Raw genomic sequence first — 21,521 nt, 5'->3', positions numbered from 1 at the left:
GAGTTGCACATAACCCGGGGGGGGGGGGTATAATCTGGACTAGAGGGGTATAGTCTGGCCTAGCCCAAGGTATACGCCGGGGTATAAACCAGCCTAGGCTATTTTATACCCCGGGGTATATTTTAGGCTAGGCCAGAGTATACCTGGGTGTACTTTGGGGATGGGTTAATCTGGCCTGCCACACCGGCTCCAGCTCCTGAATCGCTAGCCACGCCCACTTTTGATATCATTATTTTAACTATTAAGTATATTAAATACTTATACTGAGTATAATAATGACTATATTAGAGAATAGACAGTACATACCTGTAAACATACCAGCCAGCAGCCCACATAACGCCGCAGTAGCAAACACATTTCAAAGATGAACAATAGCCTATCCTTTAACCTGAGTGCAAGCAACAACAAACCACCCACGAGGAACTAAGCCAATGTCTAAAAATAGCCTAGTCCAACTTTTCATAATTATGAGAAGGACACGACCATTACATTACGTCTAGCGTACAGTCGAGTAGCTCGTTCTGGATACTTCTGGGCGTCGCTTTGAAAGCTGTGGCCTTTTCTAGGTGCTCCTGCATTGCAGTAACCAATGACCAAACTAAATCCACCAGGCCTCGGAAGACCCCAGGGTTATCGGAGGATTCGGTCTCGTCGTGTCCTCTAAGGGTTGGTTCAAATGCTCCACAGACTTTTATGCAGTCTATAAGCTTTGACAGAATGTTTTGGGCTTTACAAGTAAACTTTGTCCACCTGCTTATTGTGGTTCCACACACTCACATGGTAGCTCTCGTCGAGCTGTGCTGCTATGCTAGCTTGACCAAGCATGGCTAGTTTCATAGCACAATGTGGATGTGCTCTGCTTGACTCGTGTTTCTTAGCCCGTTCTTGAAAGTGCTTCAGATCACTCAGCCCTGTGTAAGTCCACATACCCCCTTGTCCCGACCCAGCTACAGATGGGGGAACAACAGGCACGGGGAACAGACACTGTATTCCGTGCTGAGCAGCCACATAGCCATGTTTTCTTTTCATGCCATGTTCACAAGAATGTCCTGTTGTAGGTTTTCCCTTTGTCCTTTGTTCGCTGGGTAATGCCGATGTCTGGTCTGTCAGGGCCAAGCTGCTTAGTTACTCATTTGTCTTGTAATGGTAGTCGTTCAAATCGGTTTTTTGTTAAATAGACTCTACACTGTTAGACAGAGCAGGTGCAACAATGCTGGTCGCCATTTCTGCAGCAGTCTGAACGTGCGGACTAAGTCAAGACAACAGTAGAGGGCTGCAGAGTACAGGAGTAGGGCAGACTCGTTTCTGCCCCAGTGAGCCCCTATTGGCGCTTATTGCAGTTCCCGTCTTTGACCACAAGGCGCTATAATAAATCTGCCAGCAAAAGCGGGGCGCTGAGGTTTCCTGCCCCGATATTGCGCAACGCACTAAATTGAGATCGAATCACTGAAATGACGATTTTAACTTTCAAATATCAAAAGTTGTTGACTAGTTTGAGTCATTTATTGCACAAAAATTAGGTAATATGCGTTGCAATGTATTATGATGTATTAACGTGGAAAAAAGTTTATGAGGAGGAACTATATTTTTGGGTGGAGGATTTTTGTTTTTTTTGGAGGGGCGCTGCCCCACCTGCCCATGTGAACGGGCTGCGCCTGGTTGAACATTTTGTGACTATACATGCTCTGTGCGCGCGTGCGCACCACTACATCAGTCAGAATATTAGGTATTACATTTTATATTCACAAATATCAATCAATCAATCAATCAATCCAGATAAACTTTTATTTTATTTTTTGGCTTTTAATTCTGCAAAGAATCAATACAAGTCAGCACATACACAGCCACTTAATGTGATGATTTGAAGTGGGATGGAATCAAGAGAGAAAACTATAAAGAAGACCTCATGCATGAGAACAGATTTAGCTTTCTACAGGATCCCGGACCAGAGGCGGTGAAGCGATGTGGTTCAACAGGTTCGGTACGTGACAGTGGCGTTACTTTTACAACATGTCACTTTAGCTCAGCATGTCGCGTCGACAAGACTGCTTGCACTTTACATTAAGCTTTACTACAAGGCCACTCTTTTATAAGACACCCGGTTCTATAGTCACATTTTAGGGAGGACACAAATGAAGTCCAGAAATGAGTGCGATTTGGTTCGCCCCCCAGCTGCAGATTCAGTCTTCAGACAGGTCCGCTGTTCGGATGGACTTGTTGATCCAGTCAGTGTGAAACTGAGAGAGAAAGGCGTACACACCCGGTTTAGTCTTCAAGCCACACTTGACACCAAAAGAGGTGACTCCTACTAATTCCTTGCCGCAGATCAGGGGGCCCCCTGAATCCCCCTAGAGAGAGGGGGGGGGAGAGAGAGCGAGAGAGAGAGAGAGAGAGAGAGAGAGAGAGAGAGAGAGAGAGAGAGAGAGAGAGAGAGAGAGAGAGAGAGAGAGAGGTTATACCATAAACAGACTGAGTAACCGAGATGGTGGGTTTCTTCCCATCTGACCCATTTCTATTCGCTCCCATTCACCTGCACCAACTCGAGAGAAACACAACAACCCTCTTCAAACACATCGACAAGAAATGTCACCATTTGCATAATCTGTCCAAACAAGCTGTGGGAAGCAAAAACCATTGAAGATTCAGTCCAATGATTTGAATTCAGAAAAAATGTATTGTGTTATAGTATGTTAGTAGTGTCATGTCAAACCAGTATCGACAGGCTGCAACCAGTACAGAACGCGGCAGCAAGGGTCGTAACAAAAACCCGGATGAGGGGTCACATTACCCCAGATGTAGCATCTTTACACCGGCTTCCTGTTGCACGGAGGGTTGATTTTAAAATGGGGTTTTACTGGTGTTTAAAGCTCTACATGGTTCAGCCCCCTCACACCTGTCTGACTGCTGATCTGATGCTGTCCCGAGCCGCTCTCCCAGATCCTCCGGTGCTGGCCTGCTGCTCACGGTCCCTAGAATGAACTACAACAAGTGTGGCGAGGCAGCATTTTGTTTCTACGCACCGACGCCTTGGAACAGACCCCCCCCCTCTCCCCTCCCCTCCCCTCCCCTCCCCCAACAGATAAGAGACGCAGCGTCCAGAGATAGGCTGAAGAACCGGCTCAAGACCCATTGTTATGCTCTCGCTTGTAACTGATTCCACTTTATATTTCCTTTACTCTTATTTCTTATCTTGTACTGTGGTTTTATTTCTTGCCTTGTTTTATGTTTTTTGCCTAGGTCTGTGTTTTATTACTTTTAACTTATTTTATCTGTATTGTTGTTGAATTTTAACGTTTCCCTTGTTTTTAATGTAAAGCACTTTGAGCTGCATGTTATGTGTGAAAGGTGCTACACAAATAAAGTTTATTATTATTATTATTATTATTATTATTTATTTCATCTTCAGATTTGTTATAACTGTGTTAGCGCCCCCTCTCTGGATACAGACATTTCTCAGCAGGTATTGGGAGAAGGATGCTGAATATGGAGCTGCCAGGGAAGAGGAGAAGAGGAAGGCCAAAGAGGAGGTTTATGGAGGTGGTGAGGGAGGACATGCAGGTGGCTGGTGTGACAGAGGAAGATGCAGAAGACAGGAAGAGATGGAAACGGATGATTCGCTGTGGCGCCCCCTAACGGGAGCAGCCGAAACGAGTAGTAGTAGTAGTAGTAGTAGTAGTTGAGTTCACAAGACTCTTGCTCGCTAGCTAGCTCGCTAACTAGCATGGTGTTGCTAGGCAACTATTCAAAAACAGACCAGCTGACAGACTGATAATGACAATTCATTGGCTGTCCAATCAAATCAGAGTATTAGGCCACGTTTACAAGACAACGGTCTTGCTAAAAACGGAAAGGTTTTTCCTTTGCGTTTTAAAAAAGTTCCGTGTTCAGACGACATCGTTTTGAATACGATCCGCATGCACACGGATCCGCAAAGAACGACTGAAAACGCTGTAGTGTGCATGCCAGGCCAGTAGGCGGCAGTAGTGGAGAGCTCTTCCGGTGGACCCCAATAAGGCCACGCGCCTGCGCACAAACGCTTTCTTCTCCGAGCGGCGGGTAAAGGGGCAGGCGGTGGCGGGTGTCCGCTGGGGGACAGCTTTTTGTCTGGACGGACGACGAAGCTTCTACACGTTGCTGGAGGAGCGTTAGTAAACTTAGTAAGCCGCCATTGGTAACGTTGTCTTCCTACTCGCGCATGGCGATTTGACTGAAAACATAATACGCATGTGCGCGGTGGAGCCGTGACGTCACCGTTTTCACAGGAAGCAGTTTTGCTAGTTTACACGGCGACGCTGGAGTTGGTTTTCAAAGTAGTCCGCTCCGGAACCCGGTTTCAAAAGTTTGCGTTTTCAGGCCCCCAACACGCCGCTGCTGCCGTGTGAACAACAATACTTTACCGTTTTACGGCGAAAACGCTGCCGTGTGAACGGCCCCCTAGATGACGTCATTTATTACCAGAGGCGGGTTGGTTTTCTGAAACGGTTTTTAATACTGCTGACCACCTGGAGGGGTTTCTCAAAGGGCTTTTAGTCATATTTCCATAGCAACAGCGCTTCTGATAGGTTGGATAACTTTACAATAACAAAACTGTTAAACATGCAATGAGGCCGCAATACAGGATTTTCACTGGACTGGATCTTTAAGGTGGTATTCACGTGTTCATACATGTGTTCATGCATGTGTTCATACATGTGTTCATGCACGTGTTCATACATGTGTTCATGCACGTGTTCATACATGTGTTCATGTATGTGTTCATGCACGTGTCCGTGCATGTGTTCATGCATGTGTTCATGTATGTGTTCATGCACGTGTTCATACATGTGTTCATATATGTGTTCATGCACGTGTTCATGTATGTGTTCATGCACGTGTCCGTGCATGTGTTCATGTATGTGTTCATGCATGTGTTCATACATACATGTATGTGTTCATGTATGTGTTCGTGCATGTGTTCATACATGTGTGTCCGTGCATGTGTTCATGTATGTGTTCGTACATGTGTTCATACATGTATGTGTCCGTGCATGTGTTCATGTATGTGTCCGTGCATGTGTTCATGTATGTGTCCGTGCATGTGTTCATGTATGTGTTCGTGCATGTGTTCATACATGTATGTGTTCATGCATGTGTTCATACGTGTGTTCGTGCATGTGTTCATGTATGTGTTCATGATGTGTTCATGCATGTGTTCATACATGTATGTGTTCGTACATGTGTTCGTGCATGTGTTCATACATGTGTTCGTGCACGTGTTCATGCATGTGTTCATGCACGTGTTCGTGCATGTGTTCATACACGTGTTCCGAGTGTTGGTCCCCCCTCTGTGAACGTTCATCACAAGTCAGAGATATTGTTCTATCAGTTAATTAATTGTAGATGACTAACCAAGCTCTTCCACTAGCTGGTGAGAGAGGGAAAGGTTTTTCAGTTACCTGGCAGGTATCGCTGCTCTGTTTGTCCACTGACCCAGCGCATACCATTGCTTGGGTGATGATGGGTTGGAAGTTGTAGTATTCTGGAGAGTTACACTTGACAAGGTCAATAACAGTTACGTTGACGGACATCAGAGTGTCGGACATTTTCTTTGCATTATTGCTTGTGGCTCCCCACCCAGCCACCAGGCAGCTGGAGCCTGCCACGGGGTACTTGGTGGCTTGAATACGCAGCAAGTTCACTGACTTGGTCAGCTTCACCTTTTTGTCCAGCTGAAACAGAAAGGAGCATTATGGATTGTCAGCAAAGTCCTGTTGTCTTATATTTACGTCTGTTTTACGTAAAGACCTTTTTACTGTTGATTGGTTTAACGTCATCTAACCTTGAGTAGCATGAGGTCGTTTTCTTTGCGTTTGGGGTCATAGCAGGGACAAGAAATTTGCTTCTTGACCTTTCGGATCTGCCTGGAATCCGCTTCCTTGTTTTTTACGGAATGCACCCCCAGCACCACCTTCTTGATGCTGACAAACCCCGGTTTATTCATCATGAAACGTAAAAACAAAAGAAGCCATTATTAAGATGTGTTTTCTCCTGGACCAAAACACACTGTAACGCACAGTCATCAGTCACACTGCTGGAATAAACCGACCAGAGGAAGTCGGCCAATAGATGTGCGTTCCTAACCCTAACAAACCCATGAATACATGTAATAAGTCTGTCAGGTGCACAGGATTCTGGACCGGGTCCGCCATCAGCTGATCATCATCTTAGCGGGTATTGCACTTTAAGTCTGGGCTGTCTGACATCGTCTAAGATTTTTCAGTACAATCACATCTGGTGTCTGATTTTGGTAATACAGGAAGAGGAGGAGACTGAACCGGAGCGTGGGCTGAGGAGCAGACGAACACGTCCATTCATACGGGAAGAGGAGGAGACTGAACCGGAGCGTCGGCTGAGGAGCAGACGAACACGTCCATTCATACGGGAAGAGGAGGAGACTGAACCGGAGCGTCGGCTGAGGAGCAGATGAACACGTCCATTCATACGGGAAGAGGAGGAGAACACGTCCATTCATACGGGAAGAGGAGGAGACTGAACCGGAGCATGGGCTGAGGAGCAGAGGAACACGTCCATTCATACGGGAAGAGGAGGAGACTGAACCGGAGCGTCGGCTGAGGAGCAGATGAACACGTCCATTCATACGGGAAGAGGAGGAGACTGAACCAGAGCATGGGCTGAGGAGCAGACGAACACGTCCATTCATACGGGAAGAGGAGGAGACTGAACCGGAGCATGGGCTGAGGAGCAGACGAACACGTCCATTCATACGGGAAGAGGAGGAGACTGAACCGGAGCATGGGCTGAGGAGCAGATGAACGCGTCCATTCATACGGGAAGAGGAGGAGACTGAACCGGAGCGTCGGCTGAGGAGCAGACGAACACGTCCATTCATACGGGAAGAGGAGGAGACTGAACCGGAGCGTCGGCTGAGGAGCAGAGGAACACGTCCATTCATACGGGAAGAGGAGGACACTGAACCAGAGCGTCGGCTGAGGAGCAGATGAACACGTCCATTCATACGGGAAGAGGAGGAGACTGAACCGGAGCATGGGCTGAGGAGCAGATGAACACGTCCATTCATACGGGAAGAGGAGGAGACTGAACCGGAGCGTCGGCTGAGGAGCAGACGAACACGTCCATTCATACGGGAAGAGGAGGAGACTGAACCGGAGCGTCGGCTGAGGAGCAGACGAACACGTCCATTCATACGGGAAGAGGAGGAGACTGAACCGGAGCGTCGGCTGAGGAGCAGACGAACACGTCCATTCATACGGGAAGAGGAGGAGACTGAACCGGAGCGTCGGCTGAGGAGCAGACGAACACGTCCATTCATACGGGAAGAGGAGGAGACTGAACCGGAGCGTCGGCTGAGGAGCAGACGAACACGTCCATTCATACGGGAAGAGGAGGAGACTGAACCGGAGCGTCGGCTGAGGAGCAGATGAACACGTCCATTCATACGGGAAGAGGAGGAGACTGAACCGGAGCATGGGCTGAGGAGCAGACGAACACGTCCATTCATACGGGAAGAGGAGGAGACTGAACCGGAGCATGGGCTGAGGAGCAGACGAACACGTCCATTCATACGGGAAGAGGAGGACACTGAACCAGAGCATGGGCTGAGGAGCAGACGAACACGTCCATTCATACGGGAAGAGGAGGACACTGAACCAGAGCATGGGCTGAGGAGCAGAGGAACACGTCAATTCATACGGGAAGAGGAGGAGACTGAACCGGAGCATGGGCTGAGGAGCAGACGAACGCGTCCATTCATACGGGAAGAGGAGGAGACTGAACCGGAGCGTCGGCTGAGGAGCAGACGAACACATCCATTCATACAGGAAGAGGAGGAGACTGAACCGGAGCATGGGCTGAGGAGCAGACGAACACGTCCATTCATACGGGAAGAGGAGGAGACTGAACCGGAGCATGGGCTGAGGAGCAGACGAACACGTCCATTCATACGGGAAGAGGAGGAGACTGAACCAGAGCGTCGGCTGAGGAGCAGACGAACACGTCCATTCATACGGGAAGAGGAGGAGACTGAACCAGAGCATGGTCTGAGGAGCAGATGAACACGTCCATTCATACGGGAAGAGGAGGACACTGAACCAGAGCGTCGGCTGAGGAGCAGATGAACACGTCCATTCATACGGGAAGAGGAGGAGATTGAACCGGAGCATGGGCTGAGGAGCAGACGAACACGTCCATTCATACGGGAAGAGGAGGAGACTGAACCGGAGCATGGGCTGAGGAGCAGACGAACACATCCATTCATACAGGAAGAGGAGGAGACTGAACCGGAGCATGGGCTGAGGAGCAGAGGAACACGTCCATTCATACAGGAAGAGGAGGAGACTGAACCGGAGCATGGGCTGAGGAGCAGATGAACACATCCATTCATACAGGAAGAGGAGGAGACTGAACCGGAGCGTCGGCTGAGAAGCAGAGGAACACGTCCATTCATACAGGAAGAGGAGGAGACTGAACCGGAGCGTTGGATGATGAACAGCTAATAAGGAATGGGTACAGAGGACTCTCTCTCCTGATAGGCTGATAAGGAATGGGTACAGAGGACTCTCTCTCCTGATAGGCTAATAAGGAATGGGTAAAGAGGACTCTCCTGATAGGCTGATAAGGAATGGGTACAGAGGACTCTCCTGATAGGCTGATAAGGAATGGGTACAGAGGACTCTCCTGATAGGCTAATAAGGAATGGGTACAGAGGACTCTCCTGATAGGCTGATAAGGAATGGGTACAGAGGACTCTCCTGATAGGCTGAAAAGGAATGGGTACAGAGGACTCTCCTGATAGGCTGATAAGGAATGGGTACAGAGGACTCTCCTGATAGTCTGATAAGGAATGGGTACAGAGGCCTCTCCTGATAGGCTAATAAGGAATGGGTACAGAGGACTCTCTTTCCTGATAGGCTGATAAGGAATGGGTACAGAGGACTCTCTCTCCTGATAGGCTGATAAGGAATGGGTACAGAGGACTCTCCTGATAGGCTGATAAGGAATGGGTACAGAGGAATCTCCTGATAGTCTGATAAAGAATGGGTACAGAGGACTCTCCTGATAGGCTGATAAGGAATGGGTACAGAGGACTCTCCTGATAGGCTGATAAGGAATGGGTACAGAGGACTCTCCTGATAGGCTGAAAAGGAATGGGTACAGAGGACTCTCCTGATAGGCTGATAAGGAATGGGTACAGAGGACTCTCCTGATAGGCTGATAAGGAATGGGTACAGAGGACTTTCCTGATAGGCTAATAAGGAATGGGTACAGAGGCCTCTCCTGATAGGCTAATAAGGAATGGGTACAGAGGCCTCTCCTGATAGGCTAATAAGGAATGGGTACAGAGGACTCTCTCTCCTGATAGGCTGATAAGGAATGGGTACAGAGGACTCTCCTGATAGGCTGATAAGGAATGGGTACAGAGGACTCTCCTGATAGTCTGATAAGGAATGGGTACAGAGGCCTCTCCTGATAGGCTAATAAGGAATGGGTACAGAGGACTCTCCTGATAGGCTGATAAGGAATGGGTACAGAGGAATCTCCTGATAGTCTGATAAAGAATGGGTACAGAGGGCTCTCCTGATAGGCTGATAAGGAATGGGTAAAGAGGACTCTCCTGATAGGCTGATAAGGAATGGGTACAGAGGACTCTCCTGATAGGCTGATAAAGAATGGGTACAGAGGACTCTCCTGATAGGCTGATAAGGAATGGGTAAAGAGGACTCTCTCTCCTGATAGGCTGATAAGGAATGGGTACAGAGGACTCTCCTGATAGGCTGATAAGGAATGGGTACAAAGGACTCTCTCTCCTGATAGGCTGATAAGGAATGGGTAAAGAGGACTCTCTCTCCTGATAGGCTGATAAGAAATGGGTACAGAGGACTCTTTCTCCTGATAGGCTAATAAGGAATGGGTACAGAGGACTCTTTCTCCTGATAGGCTAATAAGGAATGGGTACAGAGGACTCTCCTGATAGGCTAATAAGGAATGGGTACAGAGGACTCTCCTGATAGGCTGATAAGGAATGGGTAAAGAGGACTCTCTCTCCTGATAGGCTGATAAGGAATGGGTACAGAGGACTCTTTCTCCTGATAGGCTAATAAGGAATGGGTACAGAGGACTCTCCTGATAGGCTGATAAGGAATGGTTACAGAGGACTCTCCTGATAGGCTGATATGGAATGGGTACAGAGGACTCTCCTGATAAGCTAATAAGGAATGGGTACAGAGGACTCTCCTGATAGGCTAATAAGGAATGGGTACAGAGGACTCTCCTGATAGGTTAATAAGGAATGGGTACAGAGGACTCTCCTGATAGGCTGATAAGGAATGGGTACAGAGGACTCTCCTGATAGGCTGATATAGAATGGGTACAGAGGACTCTCCTGATAGGCTGATAAGGAATGGGTACAGAGGACTCTCTCTCCTGATAGGCTGATAAGGAATGGGTAAAGAGGACTCTCCTGATAGGCTGATAAGGAATGGGTAAAGAGGACTCTCTCTCCTGATAGGCTGATAAGGAATGGGTACAGAGGACTCTCTCTCCTGATAGGCTAATAAGGAATGGGTACAGAGGACTCTCCTGATAGGCTAATAAGGAATGGGTACAGAGGACTCTCCTGATAGGCTGATAAGGAATGGGTACAGAGGACTCTCCTGATAGGCTGATATGGAATGGGTACAGAGGACTCTCCTGATAGGCTAATAAGGAATGGGTACAGAGGACTCTCCTGATAGGTTAATAAGGAATGGGTACAGAGTACTCTCTCTCCTGATAGGCTGATAAGGAATGGGTACAGAGGACTCTCCTGATAGGCTGATATAGAATGGGTACAGAGGACTCTCCTGATAGGCTGATAAGGAATGGGTAAAGAGGACTCTCCTGATAGGCTGATAAGGAATGGGTACAGAGGACTCTCCTGATAGGCTGATAAGGAATGGGTAAAGAGGACTGTCTCTCCTGATAGGCTGATAAGGAATGGGTAAAGAGGACTCTCTCTCCTGATAGGCTGATAAGGAATGGGTACAGAGGACTCTTTCTCCTGATAGGCTAATAAGGAATGGGTACAGAGGACTCTCCTGATAGGCTGATAAGGAATGGGTACAGAGGACTCTCCTGATAGGCTGATAAGGAATGGGTAAAGAGGACTCTCTCTCCTGATAGGCTGATAAGGAATGGGTAAAGAGGACTCTCTCTCCTGATAGGCTGATAAGGAATGGGTACAGAGGACTCTCCTGATAGGCTGATAAGGAATGGGTACAGAGGACTCTCCTGATAGGCTGATAAGGAATGGGTACAGAGGACTCTCCTGATAGGCTAATAAGGAATGGGTACAGAGGACTCTCCTGATAGGCTGATAAGGAATGGGTACAGAGGACTCTCCTGATAGGCTGATAAGGAATGGGTACAGAGGACTCTCCTGATAGGCTAATAAGGAATGGGTACAGCGGACTCTCCTGATAGGCTGATAAGGAATGGGTACAGAGGACTCTCCTGATAGGCTGATAAGGAATGGGTACAGAGGACTCTCCTGATAGGCTGATAAGGAATGGGTACAGAGGACTCTTTCTCCTGATAGGCTAATAAGGAATGGGTACAGAGGACTCTCCTGATAGGCTGATAAGGAATGGGTACAGCGGACTCTCCTGATAGGCTGATAAGGAATGGGTACAGAGGACTCTCCTGATAGGATGATAAGGAATGGGTACAGAGGACTCTCCTGATAGGCTGATAAGGAATGGGTACAGAGGACTCTCCTGATAGGCTGATAAGGAATGGGTACAGAGGACTCTCCTGATAGGCTGATAAGGAATGGGTACAGAGGACTCTCCTGATAGGCTGATAAGGAATGGGTACAGAGGACTCTCCTGATAGGCTAATAAGGAATGGGTACAGCGGACTCTCCTGATAGGCTGATAAAGGCACAGTGAAAAATGTCTGTCTCTGCTTACAGCGTATAGGGCAGCCAGAGACCAGATTGTTTTTTCTCAGTGCATCAACTGACTTGATAGCTGTCAGATGTAGAAAGAGTTTGACCAAAAGTGCTTGAAATTAAAATCGCTGATAGCCGCTTTAAATTAAGGGTTTTTATGGGGGGGGGGGTTGATTGAGAATTATTGCAGCTGTACCCATTCCTTTTTGCCTGTGTACCCTCCCTTCAGTAACGGTCAATATCAGATATTTGTCTCATTTCATGAACTCAGAAATCACATCAAACCACAACATTTTAGAGTAATGTACGTGATTAGATCCTACCCAGTACAGTGGGCAGCAGTCAAAACCCACTGTGGGTGGATCAGAGTCCCTCCACAATGTGGTTTTCCTTTGCTGTCCTCCAGCAGAGCCATGTAAGGCAAAGAATGGGGCTGCACCTCCTTCCCACCAATAATCTCAGCACAGTCACCTGGTGGAGACAGAAAAACACTCAGCTTTGTTTCTCCACTTTCGTAAAATAACATCAGTAGCTTGTTTCTAATGCACATGTAAATTACACCACACAGCAAACTGCTGTGAGATATTATATATATATATATATATATATATATATATATATATATATATATATATATATATATATATATATATATATATATATATATATATACTAGAAGAACCCCGCTACAATGTAGCGGTTTGGTTATCCACCCGTCTAAATCGCCCTCCTCTTCATCCTGCCAGCTAACCGCCTTCCCCCTGCCCCTAAACCCCCCCCCAACTCCCTCCCCCAAACGCTCAGAATCATCTGAAATGCCGAGAAAAGTGGTTTTTAGCCATTTTTAGAAAATGCATATTTTGCATATTTATGCATAATTATTATAATTATTATAATTTTCTGCTATTTTCTGGTCCTCTCTGGAACAATACCTATCACCTCCAAAAAAAATTAGGATCATAAGTGCATTTTTGCAAAAATGCATATTTTGCATAATGCCAGAACGTCTAAGTCCCAATTTTTTTTATATAGGTGAAAAAAATCAAAGATGCTCAGAATCATCTGAAATGCCGAGAAAATTGGTTTTTAGCCATTTTTAGAAAAATGCATATTTTGAATATTTATGCATAATTATTATATTTTAATTTTCTGCTATTTTTTATAGGTGCCCCTGATCATCCCCAAGAACCTGCAAAAAGAATCAAGGCCCCAAGTGCTTTAGTTTGGCCGTTTATAGACTCTCACACAGACACACACCACACACCAGACACACATTGTGAAAATACAGGAGTAGATATATATATATATATATATATATATATATATATATATATATATATATATATATATATATATATATATATATATATACACACACACACACACACACACACATATATATATAGAAAGTGCACACATAGAAGGCACTTACTTGGCTGGAAATGAAGAAGGGCCACAGAAGAGATGAAAGCAACAACGATGAACCAAGGATGGATCATGGCCCTTTGTTCAGAAACCAAGACTGAGCCTTGATGATGATGAAGACTTGGTTCAGAAACCAAGACTGAGCCTTGATGATGATGAAGACTTGGTTCAGAAACCAAGACTGAGCCTTGATGATGATGAAGACTTGGTTCAGAAACCAAGACTGAGCCTTGATGATGATGAAGACTTGGTTCAGAAACCAAGACTGAGCCTTGATGTGCTGCCAAGACGACAAGTGAAATGCTTTGATGCGCGTGCTTCAGACTTTATATGGTGAGTTAAAAGGATGTGGTCCAGCCACAGATAGGAACCAGTTGTCTTTACCAGGCACCAGAGCATGCACACACACACACACACACACGCATGCACACACACACACGAACGCACACACACACAGCTTGGGGTTGATATGACTGAAATATCATGGGAAGCGTCTCGCTCAGCAGCCTGCGGTGGTTCCTTGACACTCGGGGTCACTGCAACCATTTCTTTCCATTGTGTCACCGAGGGGCCCCTGCATGCCAGTGTACCTCAGGGTGACGAGGTTTCACCAGGAAGGCAACATCTGTGAGGTGCCGTTAAGAAAGCTTGCGCACACACTGCTTTTTACCTCGCACACACACCGCTTTCTTCATTCACGTCACAGTAAAAGCTCGCGGGGGAAACGTCGAGTATGTGCAAGCTTTTTGTGTGTACGTGCAAAGTAAAAGCTGTGTATGTGTGAACTTTTTTATGTTATGTGTGAGAAAATGTAGTTGATGTGCGAGGTAAAAGTGTATGTGTGAGCTTTCTTGATGCATGGCCTAAGTGGCACCTCATGAACACCTTGGCCTTGAACGGGCCAGTGATTTGGTCGGCGCCGTTCGGAGGAAAGCTCGTCTGATTAAAGAGCAAGCTGCAGACGTGTGTGTAGACGGAGCAGGAAGAGGCAAACCTTGACAAAATAATGACCGACCGTCTCACTGCAGTTACACCTGACGCTAGAATTGAGTGTCCACACACTGACTGAAAACAACAACCGGGTCCTTCGTCACCAAGTATTTCTTAGTGTTACCTGTCAGAAATAGCCACCAAGACAAGAGCAGGAAGTTGTCGAAAGTACATTTCTAATGTAGGGTAAGATGGTTAAACATCTTGTAAATGAAGAAAACCACGTAACGGCCTCGTTACCACCCCTTTCTCACAGGCCTCGGCACATCTTAGTAGATGGGAGCCGGAGGCACGGGGAGAACGCCACGAGTGAGCTGAACGACTAGTCGGCTTTCCGCAGATGTCACATTTTCTACTGCCCACGATGTGTCAGAGGGAGGCGCTACGCTGATCTCTCCGAGTAATGACATGCCCCATGTTTCACCCACATAGTACTACCGGCGATGCTATTGACGCCATGAAACGAGACAATCTGCCTTGGTTTCCAACTGTGGTACGTATATTCAAAGCAGTTAGCACGCCACCTAAAACTGTACAGTGTGAAGTAGAAAACCAGTGTTGTCAGAAAAAAACCTTTAAAAACACTTCAGAAGTATGAGAAATACTTTTAAACAGCTGTCAGATACTTCCGGTATGACGAGCCTTTTTTCCATTTCAAAAAATCTCTTCCCAAGTTCACCTTTAAAACCCGTTAATTAAAATAATTTGTGGGATGCCATATTGGGACCCACGTGTTATTAATCTGGGCGTCTCTAGACTTTCCCTGGGAAACCACACGACCAGTGAAGACTGCCAACTCACATTCCCAGAAGGCTGCATACAAATACTCCAGCTGGGGAATGTCGAGCAACTCGCACACAAGAGCAGGTTTTGGCGTTTGGTTAGCGAGTCTGTCATACGCTACACCAGTGTGTCTGTCGTCCACTGAGCACATGATTTCCAAGTGAATGTCTATGGAGACTTTCTTGTACTGATAAAAAGAGGGTTCCCAACCTGGCAACCCTAAAAATCTTCTCATTAAAGCAGGACTGTGATCAGCACAGGACACCTTATGCCAGCCGGCCTTTCGCCCACCGCGGCTACAAGCACACTCAACGTTACGCAAGACTGAAGCTGGGCGTCCGGGCAGCATAGCGGTTATTCTGTTGCCTGGCAACACGGGGACCCTCCATTCAAATCCCTGTGTTGCCTCCGCTGCCTGAGCAGTTTCCCTGGCGCCTGTTCGGGGGGGGGGGGGGCAGCGTGATCCTCCCACACGCTACGTCCCCCCGGTGAAACTCCTCACTGTCAGGGGAAAAGAAGCGGCTGGGGACTCCACATGTATGGGAGGAGACAGGTGGTAGTCTGCAGCCCTCCTGGATCAGCAGAGGGGGCGGAGCAGAGACCGGGACGGCTCGGGAGAGTGGGGTAAGTACAATTGGGGAGAAAAAACAAAAACAATAAACAAAAAGAGCACACTAAAACTTTTTGGACCTTTCATTTTTTGGGCATGGTTGAACAACCCATCTGCCCCCTCCCAAATCCCCACCCCACCCACCCACCCACCAAGTGGAGTCATGGACACCATCAGATGAAAGGTTCACAGTCTTCATACCATTATCCGGGTCTTTGGACGTCCTTAATGACAGATTACCCCCCCCCCGGTCTGCTATTATATTAGACATGAATATAACATGATATAATATGTGTAATAAGACTCAGGTTCCTGCTTATGTTAGCATCGTAGTAGTGATAACTGTTTAAGCCAGGGTCTCCCCACCTGATTCACACAACGACACACTTTATGGTATAATGACACAATCGCATGGCACACTGTTAGACAATTAGTATACAATTCAGACATGTCTATATGAGAGCTCGTTTCCACTGGTAATGTCCACTGTTGCCTCTGCCCATTACTCCACATCTGGTACATTACTGGCTGTTGCAGCAGCCATACCAACAGACACATGTTCACATCTGCCGATGACTCAGCAATTAAGTCTTCTTGAAGGGGGGGAGGAGCAACACGGACCTGTGGTCGATGGTTTGGTGTCTTGGTGTGATGAGTCCTTTCTCCACTCACATGTGTCTAAACTAAAGACATGATGACCCGCTTTAGAAAGACTCCTTCTGGTCCTGTACCAGCAGCATTAAAGGTGCTGACATGGAGCTTGCGGACAGCTGCAAGTCTGTCCTGAGGGTTGTTCTCCACAACAAGCTGTGCTCTCAAACTCACGTTGCTTCCTCGCCAGAGAAGGTCCAACAAAGACTGTTTTCCTGAGGAACATGTGGACATGTAATGTCTCCTCCCAGATGATGACTGTCTTTTATATGGACATGTAATGTCTCCTCCCAGAGGATGACTGTCTTTTATATGGACATGTAATGTGTCCCCCCAGATGATGACTGTCTTTTATATGGACATGTAATGTCTCCTCCCAGAGGATGACTGTCTTTTATATGGACATGTAATGTCTCCCCCCAGATGATGACTGTCTTTTATATGGACATGTAATGTCTCCTCCCAGATGATGACTGTCTTTTATATGGACATGTAATGTCTCCTCCCAGATTATGACTGTCTTTTATATGGACATGTAATGTCTCCTCCCAGAGGATGACTGTCTTTTAAATGGACATGTAATGTCTCCCCCCAGAGGATGACTGTCTTTTATATGGACATGTAATGTCTCCCCCCAGAGGATGACTGTCTTTTATATGGACATGTAATGTCTCCTCCCAGATGATGACTGTCTTTTATATGGACATGTAATGTCTCCTCCCAGATGATGACTGTCTTTTATATGGACATGTAATGTCTCCTCCCAGATGATGACTGTCTTTTATATGGACATGTAATGTCTCCTCCCAGATGATGACTGTCTTTTATATGGACATGTAATGTCTCCTCCCAGATGATGACTGTCTTTTATATGGACATGTAATGTCTCCTCCCAGATGATGACTGTCTTTTATATGGACATGTAATGTCTCCTCCCAGATGATGACTGTCTTTTATATGGACATGTAATGTCTCCCCCCAGATGATGACTGTCTTTTATATGGACATGTAATGTCTCCTCCCAGATGATGACTGTCTTTTATATGGACATGTAATGTCTCCCCCCAGATGATGACTGTCTTTTATATGGACATGTAATGTCTCCTCCCAGATGATGACTGTCTTTTATATGGACATGTAATGTCTCCTCCCAGATGATGACTGTCTTTTATATGGACATGTAATGTCTCCTCCCAGATGATGACTGTCTTTTATATGGACATGTAATGTCTCCTCCCAGATGATGACTGTCTTTTATATGGACATGTAATGTCTCCTCCCAGATGATGACTGTCTTTTATATGGACATGTAATGTCTCCTCCCAGATGATGACTGTCTTTTATATGGACATGTAATGTCTCCTCCCAGATGATGACTGTCTCTTATACAAGTTTTATTGAAACAGTTTTAATGTGCTGTGTTGTTGCTTGGTTTGGTAACTTGACTCTGGCCAATAAAAAAGACTTGATAGATTCGTCAAATGGGCTGCTAAGATTTCAGGAGAAGCCAAGCCCAGCTTACTGACCTTTATAACAGGAAGGTGTTCAGAAGGTGCAGCTATGAAGAGGATGAAGAGTGGAAAGGCAGTTGGTCCTGATGACATACCTGTGGAGGCATGGAGGTGTTTAGGAGAGATGGCAGTGGAGTTTTTAACTAGATTGTTTAACACAATCCTGGAAAGTGAGAGGATGCCTGAGGAGTGGAGAAGAAGCATACTGGTACCGATTTTCAAGAACAAGGGTGATGTGCAGAACTGTAACAACTACAGAGGTATAAAGTTGATCAGCCACAGCATGAAGATATGGGAAAGAGTAATAGAAGCTAGGTTAAGAGGAGAGGTGATGATCAGCAGCAGCAGTATGGCTTCATGCCATGAAAGAGCACCACAGATGTGATGTTTGCTTTGAGAATGTTGATGGAGAAGTATAGAGGAGGTCAGAAGGAGTCACATTGTGTCTTTGTAGATTTAGAGAAAGCTTATGACAGAGTGCCGAGAGAGGAGGTGTGGTATTGTATGAGGAAGTCAGGAGTTGCAGAGAAGTATGTAGGAGTGGTGCAGGATATGTATGAGGGGAGTGTGACAGTGGTGAGGTGTGTGGTTGGAATGACAGATGGATTCAAGGTGGAGGTGGGATTACATCAAGGATCGGCTCTGAGCCCTTTCTTGTTTGCAATGCTGATGGACAGGTTGACGGAGGAGATCAGGCAGGAGTCTCCGTGGACGATGATGTTTGTGAATGACATTTTGATCTGTAGTGAGAGTAGGGTGCAGGTGGAGGAGATCCTGGAGAGGTGGAGGTATGCACTGGAGAACAGAGGAATGAAAGTCAATAGGAGCAAGATGGAATACCTATGCATGAATGAGAGGGAGGACAGTGGAATGGTGAGGATGTAAGGAGTAGAGGCGACAAAGTTGGATGAGTTTACATACTTGGGGTCAACTGTCCAAAGTAATGGGGAGTGCAGGAGAGAGGTGAAGAAGAGAGTGCAGGCAGGGTGGAGTGGGTGGAGAAGAGTGCCAGGGGGTATTTGTGACAGAAGGGTACCAGCAAGAGTTAAAGGGAAGGTTTACAGGATGGTCGTGAGACCAGCTATGTTGTATGGTTTGGAGACAGTGGCACTGATGAAAAGACAGGAGGAGGAGCTGGAGGTGGCAGAGATGAAGATGATAAGATTTTCACTGGGAGTGATGAAGAAGGACAGGATTAGGAACCAGTATATTAGAGGGACAGCTCAGGTTGGACGGTTTGGAGACAAAGCAAGAGAGGCAAGATTGAGATGGTGTGGACATGTGTGGAGGAGAGATGCTGGGTATACTGGGAGAAGGATGCTGAATATGGAGCTGCCAGGGAAGAGGAGAAGAGGAAGACCAAAGAGGAGGTTTATGGATGTGGTGAGGGAGGACATGCAGGTGGCTGGTGTCACAGAGGAAGATGCAGAGGACAGGAAGAGATGGAAACGGATGATCTGCTGTGGTGCCCCCTACCGGGAGCAGCTGAAAGTAGTAGTGGTGGTAGCAGTAGTAGTAGTAGTAGTAGAATTGCTACGTAGCAGTCATACCATAGTAGTGCTAAATGAAGCAGTAGTTGTGCATTTGCTACACAGTAATCTGTGTCATAGCCAAGAGTGCATTTATTGTAAGTGTGCATTAAATCAACAGGAGGTGGATAGAAGACTGAAAATACAAAGTAGATTTAAATGGACGTGTCACTATAACAGACTTATCACTGCATGTGCATGTGATGTGAAGTGCAGGAACTACTACAGGTGCATGATGGTAGACGGCAGTAAATCTAATGTGTATGAAAGCTGAGCAGCGTTTCCTGTCCTGCCTGATTGCTGTGCATTGCAGCCTCATGTGATGACAGCTGGAGGTTCAGTTGAATGACTGTTCTCAGAAAGGCGATGATATCAGATGGGATTGTGCATGTAAACACTGCTGGGTGTTGTGGTGCAGGCTTTCATCTCTAGCTTTCTCCTCCGGAACAGTTTCAGAAGTGCAATATGAGAGAAACCGGTTATTTTCCTACCAAATATGTTACTGTTAAGTCATCCCTGAGGTGGCAGTATTTACACGGTATCCTTACTCAGCACAAAACTGGAAGGCTCTCAACACATGATTAGAAACAACAACAGACTGTGTGTGATCTGCATTCTTGCAGGTTTGCGGAGTTTCGTTTTTGTTTTGTTTTTTAGTGTTTGCACTTCAGTACTGCCTATTGAGCTGTGCTTTCGTTAGATATGTTGCACACAGTCTCACTGAGCCGTTTTAAATCTAAATTGAGAGTACTTGAAGCTGATTTCACAACATGTACTTGTTTTTTATAATCTGCTTGTAATTTTCTGTTTTTCTAAAATTTTTTGTCTTTTGTTTGTGTTTTCAAATGTGTAATTTTGCAACTGTGTGGTTTTGTATCTGTGCTTTCTAATTGCTGCTGCCTATCTTGGCCAGGTCTCCCTTGAAAAAGAGGTTTGTTATCTCAACGGGATCCTCCTGGTTAAATAAAGGTTAAATACATTTTTTTTTTAAAAAACATAAGCTTTAGCTTCTATTTTTTTATCCATTATCCAAGCCGCTTATCCCACATAGTATATCTAAACTAACAAATCCAAACTAAAAAAAAAAACAGAATCACTGTCGAAGGGAACGAACGCCCTCCAGGATGACTGTTGGAACTGCCGGTCTGCATGGGCTAGCAGTTAGCTTAGCCCACCCCGCTTCCATGTCCTGTCAAACCGCCCTCAGTGCTTGCTCCCCAGGCGCAGCTCCAGGCAGGGCCGTGGTCCCTGGGCCCACTGGACGCCGCAGACTAAGCTCTCCCAGCCAGACACCTTTGACACACCTCCCCACACGCCACACCGCTATTCCGCTATTATTTGACATTAGTCCTACAGCAATGAATGACTTAATTTTGCTAGTGTGCAGATGTGACCCTGGGCTTTAAGTGGTTCTCTACAAAACAAAAGCACCTTGCCAGAGGAAAGAGACGTGCTACTCAAGACTGGGTGAAAGTTGTTGAGCTTTTCTATGACAAGCTAAAATATACTGCCACCTCACTCCGCCTTAGCTGGCTTCCAGAGGCGTGTTTATCGTGCTTGACCTGTGACCTGATAGGTTACTAGCACACGTCTGGACACAGAAGTGCAGGAAGAGTGAGTCGTAATACATCCGACTTCAACTTTTCTTCAAAGGAGAGCCATTCAACACGTGGTTTTACACTCTCGTTACACTTCAGCAGACTTTTATATGAACATTCATTCATTATCCAATCGGCTTATGCTGCTCTCAGGATCGCGGGATGCTGGAGCCTATCCCTGCAGTCATTGGGCTGCAGGTGGGGAGACACCCTGGACAGGCCGCCAGTCCATCACATAGGGCCCACACACACAAGTATAATTTTTCTCCCCAAGTATAATTGGGGAGAAAAGTGGGGGGGGGGGTTAAAAAAAAACACAACTCATAAAACAAATTTACTGTACGAACATTTCCAAATCAGAAGCTGTGCTTAAATGGCAAAATCCATGCCATGCTTAAAACGCGGACCGCCGCTTTCATCTCGGGGGGATTTGGAAAACACAGGAAAACTCAGCATGAACTCCGTAAAACGATCAAC

At 46.4% G+C, this 21,521-nt stretch overlaps 1 protein-coding gene across 1 annotated transcript; it reads right to left on the bottom strand.

The window, feature by feature from the left end:
* Positions 1–1,777: 1,777 nt before the first annotated feature.
* On the bottom strand, positions 1,778–13,548 carry LOC130122724 (granzyme A-like). Its single transcript, XM_056291715.1, has 5 exons — positions 13,380–13,548; positions 12,271–12,418; positions 5,819–5,957; positions 5,436–5,708; positions 1,778–2,348 (listed from the first exon to the last, which is right to left on the bottom strand). Exons 1-5 carry the CDS (start codon positions 13,444–13,446, stop codon positions 2,181–2,183), a joined length of 795 nt encoding a protein of 264 aa, XP_056147690.1. The 5' UTR covers positions 13,447–13,548; the 3' UTR covers positions 1,778–2,180.
* Between the last annotated feature and the right edge of the window lie 7,973 nt (positions 13,549–21,521).

Source organism: Lampris incognitus, chromosome 1, assembly GCF_029633865.1.
Source record: "Lampris incognitus isolate fLamInc1 chromosome 1, fLamInc1.hap2, whole genome shotgun sequence".
NCBI classification, from domain to species: Eukaryota; Metazoa; Chordata; class Actinopteri; order Lampriformes; family Lampridae; genus Lampris; species Lampris incognitus.
Note: the sequence above shows the minus strand (reverse complement) of the source record. Positions and strands in the feature narration are given on the sequence as shown.